A 10802-nucleotide genomic window follows, 5' to 3' on the forward strand; every position below is an offset into this window, starting at 1 on the left:
GGCACCGTATATCCATATGGACAAGATTGCCCCTTCCTCTTCTCTCTCACAATCACGGACACATGGGGCCTACTCGTCAGCCTTGCACACCTTCTCTCTGTGTTGTCTTCTTCGTCTCCGGTCACCTGCTGGCAGCGGGGGCGTGACTCTACCGCCCACATGCTCGCCTGGCAGCAGTGCAGCAGCGGCATGGTGGCCCACCTACGCCCTCGCCCGCGGTGACCCACCCGCGCGCAAGCCCGGCGGCGGCACAGCAGCTCGCCCGCGCGTGGGCTCGCCGGCAATTGCACGGCTGCCTCCTCGTTCGGTGGCGTCACAACAACGCACACGACCTCGCTCGACGAGGCAGCCCCCCGCGCTCTCTCCCGGTGGCAGTGCGGCGGGCCACCCACGTGCACTTGTCGGCCATGGTGCGGCCGCCTACTCGTCGGTGGCGGCGCAGCAGAGTGCACGCGCTCGCCCGGCGGTGGCTCGGCTGGACCGACGCGGTAGCCCACCCGCGCGCTTGCCCGGCGGTGGCGCGGCAAAGCCGGTCGCCTACTCGCCCGGTGGCACGACAGGGGCATGGCATCTCTTGGCGACCATGGACAGGGGCAGGCAAATCCACAGTACGGTGATGCCGGCTCGAACGGGAGTGCGCGAGGGAGAGGAAAGGGTCGTGGAGCTGCTGGTGGTGGCTGGGGCTGTGCGATAGGGCGGTGGTGGGGAAACGAGCGATGGCCGCGAAGCTCTGCTGCACGGCCATGGTGGTCGTGACTGCGCTCGCGGACAGAGGGCGAGGGAGGCGATAGGGAGCGGTGAGGGCGAGCAAGAGGGAGAGCACAAGTGAGTGAGGGCGCTGGAGCTAGGGCATGGAACAGCAGCCGAGGCCGAGCTCCTCGACGACTGTGTTGGACATCGGCAGCTCAGGGGAGAGGAAGGGGATGACATGGGAGAGGAAGGGGATGACACATTGGCCCCACCTGTAAGTGAGATAGAGTGGAGAGGTATTTTGGTCTATATTAAAATACAAAACTGTCCATACACCTGCACATAGGCCCGAAGACGTGGCATACGTATATAATGGCATGTATCAGCTTTCGCAAGAATCATAATGGCACTGGCATAGTTTCACGAATAGTAATGGTGTATTTAAAAAATAGCAGAATTATAATGGCACATGTCCAATTAACCCATTATGAAATCTACCTTCATGGCAACGTGCCTATATAACCAATTTATCTTGCTCTCGTAGTCTAGATCATCACCAAATCACCATCCAAATTAATAAAACACGTCGATATTCCCCAATTTGATGTCTTTTTTGCATTTAAAAAAACATGTTTTATATTACCAATTATTGAAGAAAATAAGTAAAAATATAGTGAGGGCAGTGCTTGGGCTGACATGGCATAAAGGTGGGCCACTGGGCCATGGGCCGTGCTTGGGTCTAGAGAAAATCTTGTCGTGCCGTCCGGCATGGCCCGACTTGCCGAGCATGCCTAACATGCTGGGCCGACATGGCCCGAAGCACAAATGGGCCGGCATGGCATGGCAAGTCCCAGCTCTAGTCTAGACACTGTTCGTCTAAACGGTTGTTTAGCCCGTTTAAACACCGTGTAAACGCTACACCGTGGTGCACCGTTTCCGTTTAATCACCCGTTTACCCCGTTTAATTGGTCGTTTAGCCCGTTTAATGGGACGTTTTGCCCGAATAATGGCTAAATGGTAGGTGACCGACTGTTTACCGTTTAGCGTTTAGGAAAACACTGAGTCTAGATCATCACGAACAGTTGACATCACGGAGCATAGCCATCCAAACAACACATCTCGAGTTGCCATTGCTAATTCCATTAAGCAAACGCAAAAAACCAAAAACACACATGGACGACACAAACGAAACAGTCTCAGCTCTCAACTTTAGCACTAGAACTGGATCATGGGATGGATGGATCATAGATTGTTCCGTCAATAAAGAGAGCGCATATATGGTGTATATATACACTCAGCTCTGAGCAGAGTAAGCTGGACCCTTGCCAAAGCATAAAAAAGCGTTCATATCACTACTACAAAAGTTGGCGCCAATAATGGCTGACATGACCATAAGCATCTTTTATCAAACCCAAAAGCACTACTGCCAGCGACCACGCTGCAAAAGTCGAAAACAACAGCGGAAATCATTTCCCGATCTCACTCTTTGCGAATGATATGCACATTCATGGTGTACTTTTTGGTCTTCAGTGGCTCCAAGAGGCAGATATCTCCTAACTGTAAATTGTTGTCACCTGCAAACCGTGCCCACCCTTTGTAAAGCTTTTTGAATTCGCCTCGATCTTTCGGAGCCTGAATGCGGTATGTCACTTCCCAGCTCTTGCCATGACACTGAAGAGTCCACCTTCTGCTCTTGGATGGAAAACATACACCAGAGTATTTCTGGAGAAGTCCTGGTTATAGAGGGAAAGGGAAAGGCTTCTTAGAGTTGGAAAGTCAAAACAGTTGAAGTTTTCCATCCAACTTAGCTTGTAAATTTCTTCAAGGAGTCTAGGAAGCTAAACAACCTGCTCGCTGAAGGATGTGCAATTGAAAATCCAGTATCGAAAAAAGAAGAGAAAAACCTGACTCGCCATAGATTGAGATCTTCTAGAAATATTTGTCTTCTTCACGACACACATAGATCGGGATTTCAGAACAAATAGCTCGGACTCTCTCTTTCACTTTCTTTTGCATACTATCAAGGCTGGTGCGTTCTGGAAGCATGTAACTTGGGACAGAATATGCTTCATCATCTTCTGAAGATGTCGTACCGCCTATAACCAAACAAAATAATGATGTCATGATCTTGTAGATGTACATAGATGCCACTTGGTTTGACATTGTGACTCAACTTGATGAGTTGGATAGGGAGCATGATGCATTCATACTGATCCTGCTCCTGTCCCTTTGCTTCCATGATTTATTTTTAGTTTCTGGTGATAGTTTCTAATTAATTGAGAAAAAAAATTAGGAAAAGGAGATCTGCTGGAGCTTGACTTTTGCCTTCAATCTGCTTCATTCCTAATGAGAAACGAGGTCACTTTTTTTTGTCAATCTAGTGGAGTTGCTCTTACTAGCTCATGTGTGGATGTACCAAACGATAGCGGCTACAGGTGGTGTAGGCCGACTTGTTGAGCTGATGGGCTGGCCACACATCTGGTTAACTCTGCATCTTGTAAGTCCTTTCTCACATATCACGTAACAAACCTTGCAACAAAACCGGTACTTCTGTGGATCTGTCCTAAACGATTTTGGCTTTATCTTAAATCAAAATATCTTATATTTCTTGAAGTTTAGTTATAGGAAATATCATCCACATTTATGACACTAAATAGATTTACTATAAAATGTATTTTATGATGAATCTAATGATATTTATTTCATATCATAAATATCGATATTTTTTACAAATTTAGTTAAACTTAGGATTATTTGATTCAAAACAAGTGTCAAATGACACCCTTGCGAGACTGAGGTAGTAAGTTATAAGCTTTTAAGGAACAGACTCTTGCGTCTATCGAGAAAATATCATGGGAATATAGGACTATGGGAACGCCTGATGGCTCAAGTGAACCTTACAGGGATTATTTGCTGTAGAACATTTACGCAAGCAAGTTCATCAGTTCATGGCTGCACCAATCGACATCACGGAGTATAGGCATCCAACCAATGTATCACAGTTGCTGTTGTTAATTCCATTATAGCAGAAGCAAAAACACAGATGGATTACAAGCGAAGCATCCTCGACTATAGCACTCAAACAGGGGATAGATAGACCATAGATTATATTCTTCAGCACTCAAACAGAGTAAGCATTTCCAAGGCAAGCATAAAAGCATTAATATCAGTACTACAAAAGTTAGCACCAATGGATGACATTGGCCATAAGCGACTCTTATCAAACCCAAAAACACTACTGCCACCGCTGTGAAAGTCGAAAACAAAAGCAGAAAGCATTCCAAATCTCACTCTTTGCGAATGATATGCACATTCATCTTGTACTTCTTGGTCTTCAGTTGCTCAAAGAGGCAGATATCACCCAGCTGCAAATTGTTGTCACCTGCAAACCGTGCCCACCCATTGCGAAGCCTTTTGCATTCGCCACGATCTTTCCCAACCATAATGTGGCACATCACTTCCCAGCTCATGCCATGACACTGAAGAATCATCCTTCTGCTCTTGAATGGAAGCCATACATCAGAATATTTTTTGGAGAAGACCTGGTTATAGAGGGAAAGGGTTTTCAGTGTTCGAAAATCAAAACAGTTTTTCATCGAACTTAGCTTGTAAATTTCTTCAAGGAGTCTAGGAAGCTAAACAACCTGCTTGCTGAAGGACGTGCAATTGAAATGCAATATTAATATCAATCCTAGAACCAAAAAAAGAGAAAAACCTAACTCACCACAGCTCGAGATTTTCCAGAAATGTTTGACTTCTTCACGACACACACATAGATGGGGATTTTAGAACAAATAGCTCGGATTCTCTCTTTCAGTTTCTTCTTTTGCATACTATCAAGGCTGGTGCCTCGTGGGAGCATGTAACTCGGAACAGAATGTGCTTCATCGCCCTCAGAAGATGTCATTCCTCCTATAACCAAACAAAACAATAATGTCATGATCTTGCAGATATACATAGATGCTACTATGTTTGATGACATTGTGACTCAACCTGATGTGTTGGATAGGGATCTTGATGAAGTGGTACTGATCCTACACCTGTCCCTTTGCTTCCATGCTTTCTTTTTAGTTCCTGCTGTTTTCTTGAGAAGATGAGCACAACTGCTTGAAATGTCAATGGGTTCTTTTCTCTTCCGTCCACCACTAATAGCATTTTTCGCGACAACACATGGTGGTACTTTCTCGCAACCACTAGGATCAAATATCAGAACCTTCATCCGAGACATCCCATCGTACTTGAATACCAAGAAGTCCATCTTTTTTAAGTCATGGGCACTGACAAATGATTCCCACCCAGATTGAAGCACTAATTTGCTCAAATTCTTTGCAACTTGAACATTAAAAGTATAACCACCAAGTGTTTCAAGCGTAATACTTTCTTCTGTTTTGTCTCCCAAATGTTTAGCAAATTTACCCGGTATGACCTGCGGCAACAAGTTTAACGTAGAACAAAGTTCAGATGAGGTAAGGAAACTATATAATATCTACATCGCTGTATTGCAAGTTTGGTTGATATATCACAACTATATCTTTAAACAAGTGATGCACACCATCATATAATGAAACAATAAATTGATTCCAGATGCAAACAGCTAGCAATTAAAGAATCAAAGAGTTGCTATAGCTTGATTAATTCAATTTCATTACTTGAAGCTATTTGATATTAATGCTGTTAATATGTTGTAAAATCAGTAAATATTTTGTCCCTGTCCCATGGAGCAGAAGCATTGCCTTAAAACAACATTGCCAAAATAGTCTTTTAAGGTTAGTTTTAATGGAGATGTTTTCATGCACATTAAATAAAATGATATATCAGCAAAAACTATTATTTTGCATGTATCGAGAAAGAGAGAGGGGATTAGAGTTTCATAGGCACGAAACTAGCCAACGCTGTTTCTCACACGTTGGAAAACGTATGAAACTTGCACTGAGCCGGTTTCATTCGTTTCGTCGGATCCACTGTGCGGCAACCCTGGCGCTCTCTCTTTCCCCTTGCGTTAAATCTCTATCACTCTATGGCCCACCTGCTCCCTTCATGTTTCTCCGTTCGGTCAAATCTCCATGGCCCACCTGCTCCTCTTCACGTTTCTCCGTTTCTCTTATTTTTTTCTTTCATTTGTTTATTTTGTCTCTACAGACTGCATGCATGTCGACGAATACCCGAAAAAAATGCACCATATAATATAATATGTTGTGTGAAGTGTAATATTTGGCATGTTGATGAATATGACAGTAATATATATAATATAATATGTTGCAGAAACTGTAGTATTCTAATGTGTTAGCTTTTTAAAAAAAAAAATAGCTACATAGTTCACACGACACAACTGATCGCAACATCTTATAGGAATTAAATGTTACAATTACCCTATAAAACAGTGAAATGAAAGTGTGCACCGAGAGAACCTGTTTCATTCACAGCTACCAATGCTGTGATGTCTTGAAAATAGTGTGATGAAACTTTTCACTGAGATGACCAGTCTTAGTGAGAGTTTCAAGAGAGTTTCATCTACATCTACATTAAATAGTTTGCCACATATACGTTTTTGATGACATGACATTATAATTAAGAAGAGAGAGAAGAAATGAGTTTCATGGGGATGAAACACTCTTGACACGATTACAAACTCTTCATGAGTCATGAAATTAAATATGTATGAAACTATAGAATGAAACTTTCCATTGAGAATAGGTATTTCATCCGAGTTTTATTTCGTTCTGTATGACATGGCATTATTGAAAATAACGCTATGAAACTATCCACTAAGACTAGCCTTAGTGATGCTATTACATTTATGGCTACCAAAATAGATCTTTGATCAGTAGTCCTAGGGACAACATGCTAATAAATTGGAAACGCTACCACAATATTGAGCTAGTAACAAAAGTGACTCGACTTCTAAGAAGGTAATTAACACATTCTAGTATTCCACAAGTTGAATACCCGGAAACGCAGTGTGAAAAAAAAAATTGCTCACCAATCTTTTATGGAAATCACCAATCAAAACCTTGAAGAAATGCTTGCCATGGTCACATGTGTGATCGTCCCGGTGGTAATTTGCATCCTTCGAAGGATTTCTCATCTTGGTAGCATACCTGCGTAAAAGTTTACAATAGTATCAACTAGAGATGGAGAAGTAACCTTTTGAGAGGAAAAAAAGAGAGGAAATTGGACAGGTCATAGCTCACAAAGAAAGGGTAAAAAAAACAAAGTTTTTTCTACTCCAGTTCAAGGTAATTCTGTATGCCCTATTAAGGGCCCTTTTAGAACGTAAGAATTACATAGAAAACATACCAAAATTTTATGGGAATCATTTCATTTTTATGGGAAATAGAAAACATAAAAAATTCTCGCATTCAAAAGGGTCTAACAATACGACGTTCCATTATTTAAGGATTTTATTGCATTCGTATCCACCTCAATTCATGTGTATTGGCATAAATTAAGGTGAAAAACTAACTAATTTATTTATACCCAATTCAGTCCAATCCACATGGATCGAGGTGAATATGAGTGTAGCCGAATAAATCAATAGTGAGAGACAAACTAGACGAACAATCAATCTGAGAGAGATTAGGAAAAATGGAATTAACAAGGGGAACAAGCTACTGAAGAAACAGAAAAGACGAAACTATCTAAAGGAAATCGCTAGAAGAGGGCTTACAGTGATTTTTGCTAAGTCCAAGGCTCCAAGCGCAGAAACGTTTTTCTACCGGGGGAGAAGAACAGGATAACCTTGTGCGCCCGTTCCTCTTCAGAGACAGCTAGCCCTGCGCCATGGCCTGATCGACCCTCGATGTTTCAGGGACTCTGTGCTGTGGCTGGCACTGGCAGGCGAAGAGAGCAGAGCAGGAGCCGTGTGGTGCCCGGTGTCCGGTGGGATTAATATAATACTCTACAGTAGAGCAGAGCAGGCGCTTGAACTCCAGTGGAAGAAGAAAGGAACTTGCCGGCGATCATCCGATCCACTGCACCTGCACGCATTGCCATTTATTACTGCTCGCTGCAGTTACGTTCATTGGAAATTATTACCACGACCACGATGCCGGCGACGCCTAGGCCCCCACGTCTGCATTTAATAGCAGTATATCGCCAACGCTTTGTTTAGTTGGCGATTTTTTTTGGAAAATTGTACTGTAACACTTTCGTTGTTATTTCATAATTAGTGTCTAATCATAGTCTAATTACGGTTAAAAGATTCGTCTCGTGAATTTCGCCTAAACTGTATAATTAATTTTATTTTTTTATTTATATTTAATGCTTCATGCATGCGTTCAAAGATTCGATGTGACGTAAAATCTTGAAATTTTTTTGTAAAATAAAATGGAACTAAACGGTACCCAAGACGGAAGACTGGGAAACACCAAGAGCTTTTATTCGATTATAGTATAGATGAGACTTACTACCGGTTAACAAAGCACCACGTTTGCATTTAATATCATAATATTACCGACCCCCTCTATCCACCAAACAATGCCATTCTCGTTTCCAAGGAGTCAATCGTTTAAATTTTGACTAAATTTATGTAGAAACGGGGCAGCAAGATTCAAGACGCGTCCGGATGCTGCTCCCAGTCCCAGCCTGCGCATATGTGGATTAGCTCGCATGGGCGCTGATCGCCCCGCGCTGCTCCGTTTCCCGCACCACTAAAGCCGCTCTGTTTCTCGTGCCACGCCCGCTCCGCTTCCCGCATGTACGCATGGCCCACCCATGCCTGCTCTGTTTCGCGCATGCAGGAATCCACGCGCCCGCCTGTGGGTGCGCGCCACAGATGCATCGGTAACACAGGACGACGGTGCCCCCAGCGTAGGTGGGTTCTATTGCAACATGTGTAACACCAAATCTACTTTTATAACATCTAGATAAAATACATACAACGTACGTTCGAAACAGCTGAAACACCTAAAACATACGTATGAAATACTTGCAAAACACCTAAAAAACAATTGCAAGTAAATGCAACATCCAGATAAAACACTTGCAACGTATGAAACTCCTGAAACACTTGAAAATATACGTTCGCAATACAACATCTAGATCTACTTCTGCAATATCCAGATTAAACACGTGAAACGTATATTTAAAAACACATGAAACGTATGCTCGTAACATTAAAGATACGCTTGAAACATGCGTATATAGTCATTGCAACATACACAACATCCAGACGAAAACACTTGAAAACATAAGTCTGAAAAACTTAAAACACGGCGTCTGCTACATCCCAGCTACACGAGGCCTCAACTTTGGATGAAAATGAAGGGACAAAAATCCATCAGGTTTTCTACTTTTGTTTCGTCAGTTTCCTTTTCTACTTTTGTTTGATCCGTTTCCATAAGAGAGGGGTTTCCGTCTATGTGTCGGGTACCATAAAAAAGGGTCCCCTAAGTAAGGACCGAAAAAATCGCTTAGAACCATGTAAAAATCGAAGCCAAGAGACAACTACCGGCAAACCCCCACCTTATCCGAGACTCGGCTGGACCGCCCGGCCCGCCTGGAACAGTACCCCGACTCGCCCAAGGCTCCGCCCGTAAGGCCTCGGACGAGGTGTTGATTCTCCGCCTCGCTCGAGACCCCGCACGTAAGGCCTCGGACGAGGTACCGATTCTCCGACTCGCCCGAGGCCCCGCCCGTAAAGCCTCGGACGAGATACAATTCTCCGTCTCGCTCGAGGCCCCGCACGTAAGGCCTCGGATGAGGTACCGATTCTTCGACTCGCCCGAGGCCCCGCCCGTAAGGCCTCGGACGAGTTGTCGATTCTCCGCCTCGCTCGAGGCTGGCTCGGCAACAACCCCGTCACCTCCGCCTTGACCAACTTCTTTGACAGGACGTCACGTCCAACTAACGCGTTCAACCGCTCCCGCGATATCAGCCGAACGACGGCTCGACACAGCGGAGTGGCCGACGAGATGTGGGTCACATCGACGCCATGCCGTCCGGGACAGGACGGGGCAGGGGTTGTGTAACACCTCGGTGTTATGCCAGCATTTAGGTACTGCAAATCATGCATATCATGCATCATCAAGCATCCTAATTATACATGCCTAATCATGTAAATAATAACTGAAACCCTGCTTTGAAACATACGAAACATGCTCGTGAAACATGAATGTTGCATACACTTGTTTAGAGTTATTTTTGCCCAAATTATGCTTGCTAGGTTAGTAAAACATGTTTGGCTATGATTGTAAATCATCTAGAATTATTTAGCACAATTTTTGGAGCAAAGTTTGTATTTAAATTATTGCCAAATTTTGCTTTAAAAATAATTCTCCAAAAATTAGGGTTTTGAGTTAAAATTGATTTTAATTTTATAATTCAAAATCTAGCAAGAATTGGACTTTGGTCTTAAAAGCAAAGATGTAGAGGATTAAATTCTAAGCAACTTTTATTTTTGGGCCATTTTCAAAAGAAGTCATTTTTTTGCTCAAAAGGGTATTTGAAAACTGCTATTTGAAATTTCCTTGAAAATAGAAAATTGAAAAAATGTTTCTATCCTTTCACGGGCCGTCACCTCGCTTCTCGGCCCACGGTCGAAGCCGGCTCGGCCTGCCTCCGCGCCTGCCGCTCGCCTCGGCCCAGCCCAGCTCGCGCGTCTGGCCTGCTCCGCGCTGCGCCGCGCCGTTCCCGCGCGCCGCGTCCCGACCACGTCAGGGCACGCTCGCCTGCCTCGCCCTCCAGCGCTCGCCTTCTTCTGCACGACAGCGCTGCGCTCTTTACTCCACTCCCTCACTCACTCAGCAGCAGCGACACAGCAACAGCAGCAGCGCCCGCCGCTCTCGCCATCGAACGCCGCCGCTGCCCCACTGGCGACATACCCCGCCTCTCTCGCCTCCATTCTTTGATTCACGCCGCCAGCAGCTCCGCCTAGCCTCCCTGCCTCGCCTGCGCTCGCTTGCGGCCGCCGTCGTCGAGGTAAGGGCCGAGCTTGGCCACCTCCTTCCTCTCCGGCGAGCGCACTGCCGCAGCCGTGTGGTCCGTCACGCCGCCGGGCCAGCGCCACCCTCCCGGTCGGTGCGGCTCGGCGTGGTGTGCACGCTGGCACCGCCGGCGCCACCGGAAGGGCTCGCCGCCGGTGAGCACCGGTCGGCGGAGCTCCTCCCCTACTC

The 10802-nt window shown here is 45.0% G+C and overlaps 1 protein-coding gene across 1 annotated transcript; it reads right to left on the bottom strand.

The window, feature by feature from the left end:
- Positions 1-3760: 3760 nt before the first annotated feature.
- Positions 3761-7621, bottom strand: LOC136471439 (putative B3 domain-containing protein Os03g0621600). The gene is made up of 5 exons (XM_066469174.1): positions 7358-7621; positions 6671-6788; positions 4684-5116; positions 4415-4602; positions 3761-4232 (listed from the first exon to the last, which is right to left on the bottom strand). The coding sequence occupies exons 2-5, from the start codon at positions 6773-6775 to the stop codon at positions 3978-3980; spliced, it is 981 nt and encodes a 326-aa protein (XP_066325271.1). The 5' UTR covers positions 6776-6788; positions 7358-7621; the 3' UTR covers positions 3761-3977.
- Between the last annotated feature and the right edge of the window lie 3181 nt (positions 7622-10802).

The sequence above is a fragment of the Miscanthus floridulus genome, chromosome 1 (genome assembly GCF_019320115.1).
Source record: "Miscanthus floridulus cultivar M001 chromosome 1, ASM1932011v1, whole genome shotgun sequence".
NCBI classification, from domain to species: domain Eukaryota; kingdom Viridiplantae; phylum Streptophyta; class Magnoliopsida; order Poales; family Poaceae; genus Miscanthus; species Miscanthus floridulus.

Bases quoted from the DNA above. Each gene is read 5' to 3' on its own strand.
- LOC136471439 (XM_066469174.1), bottom strand. From the start codon at position 6,775: ATGAGAAATCCTTCGAAGGATGCAAATTACCACCGGGACGATCACACA. The intron at 5,117-6,670 runs GTGAGCAATTTT...TTGTTGCCGCAG, and splicing joins GTGATTTCCATAAAAGATTG to GTCATACCGGGTAAATTTGC. The intron at 4,603-4,683 runs GTTGAGTCACAA...GTTTGGTTATAG, and splicing joins ATCCCTATCCAACACATCAG to GAGGAATGACATCTTCTGAG.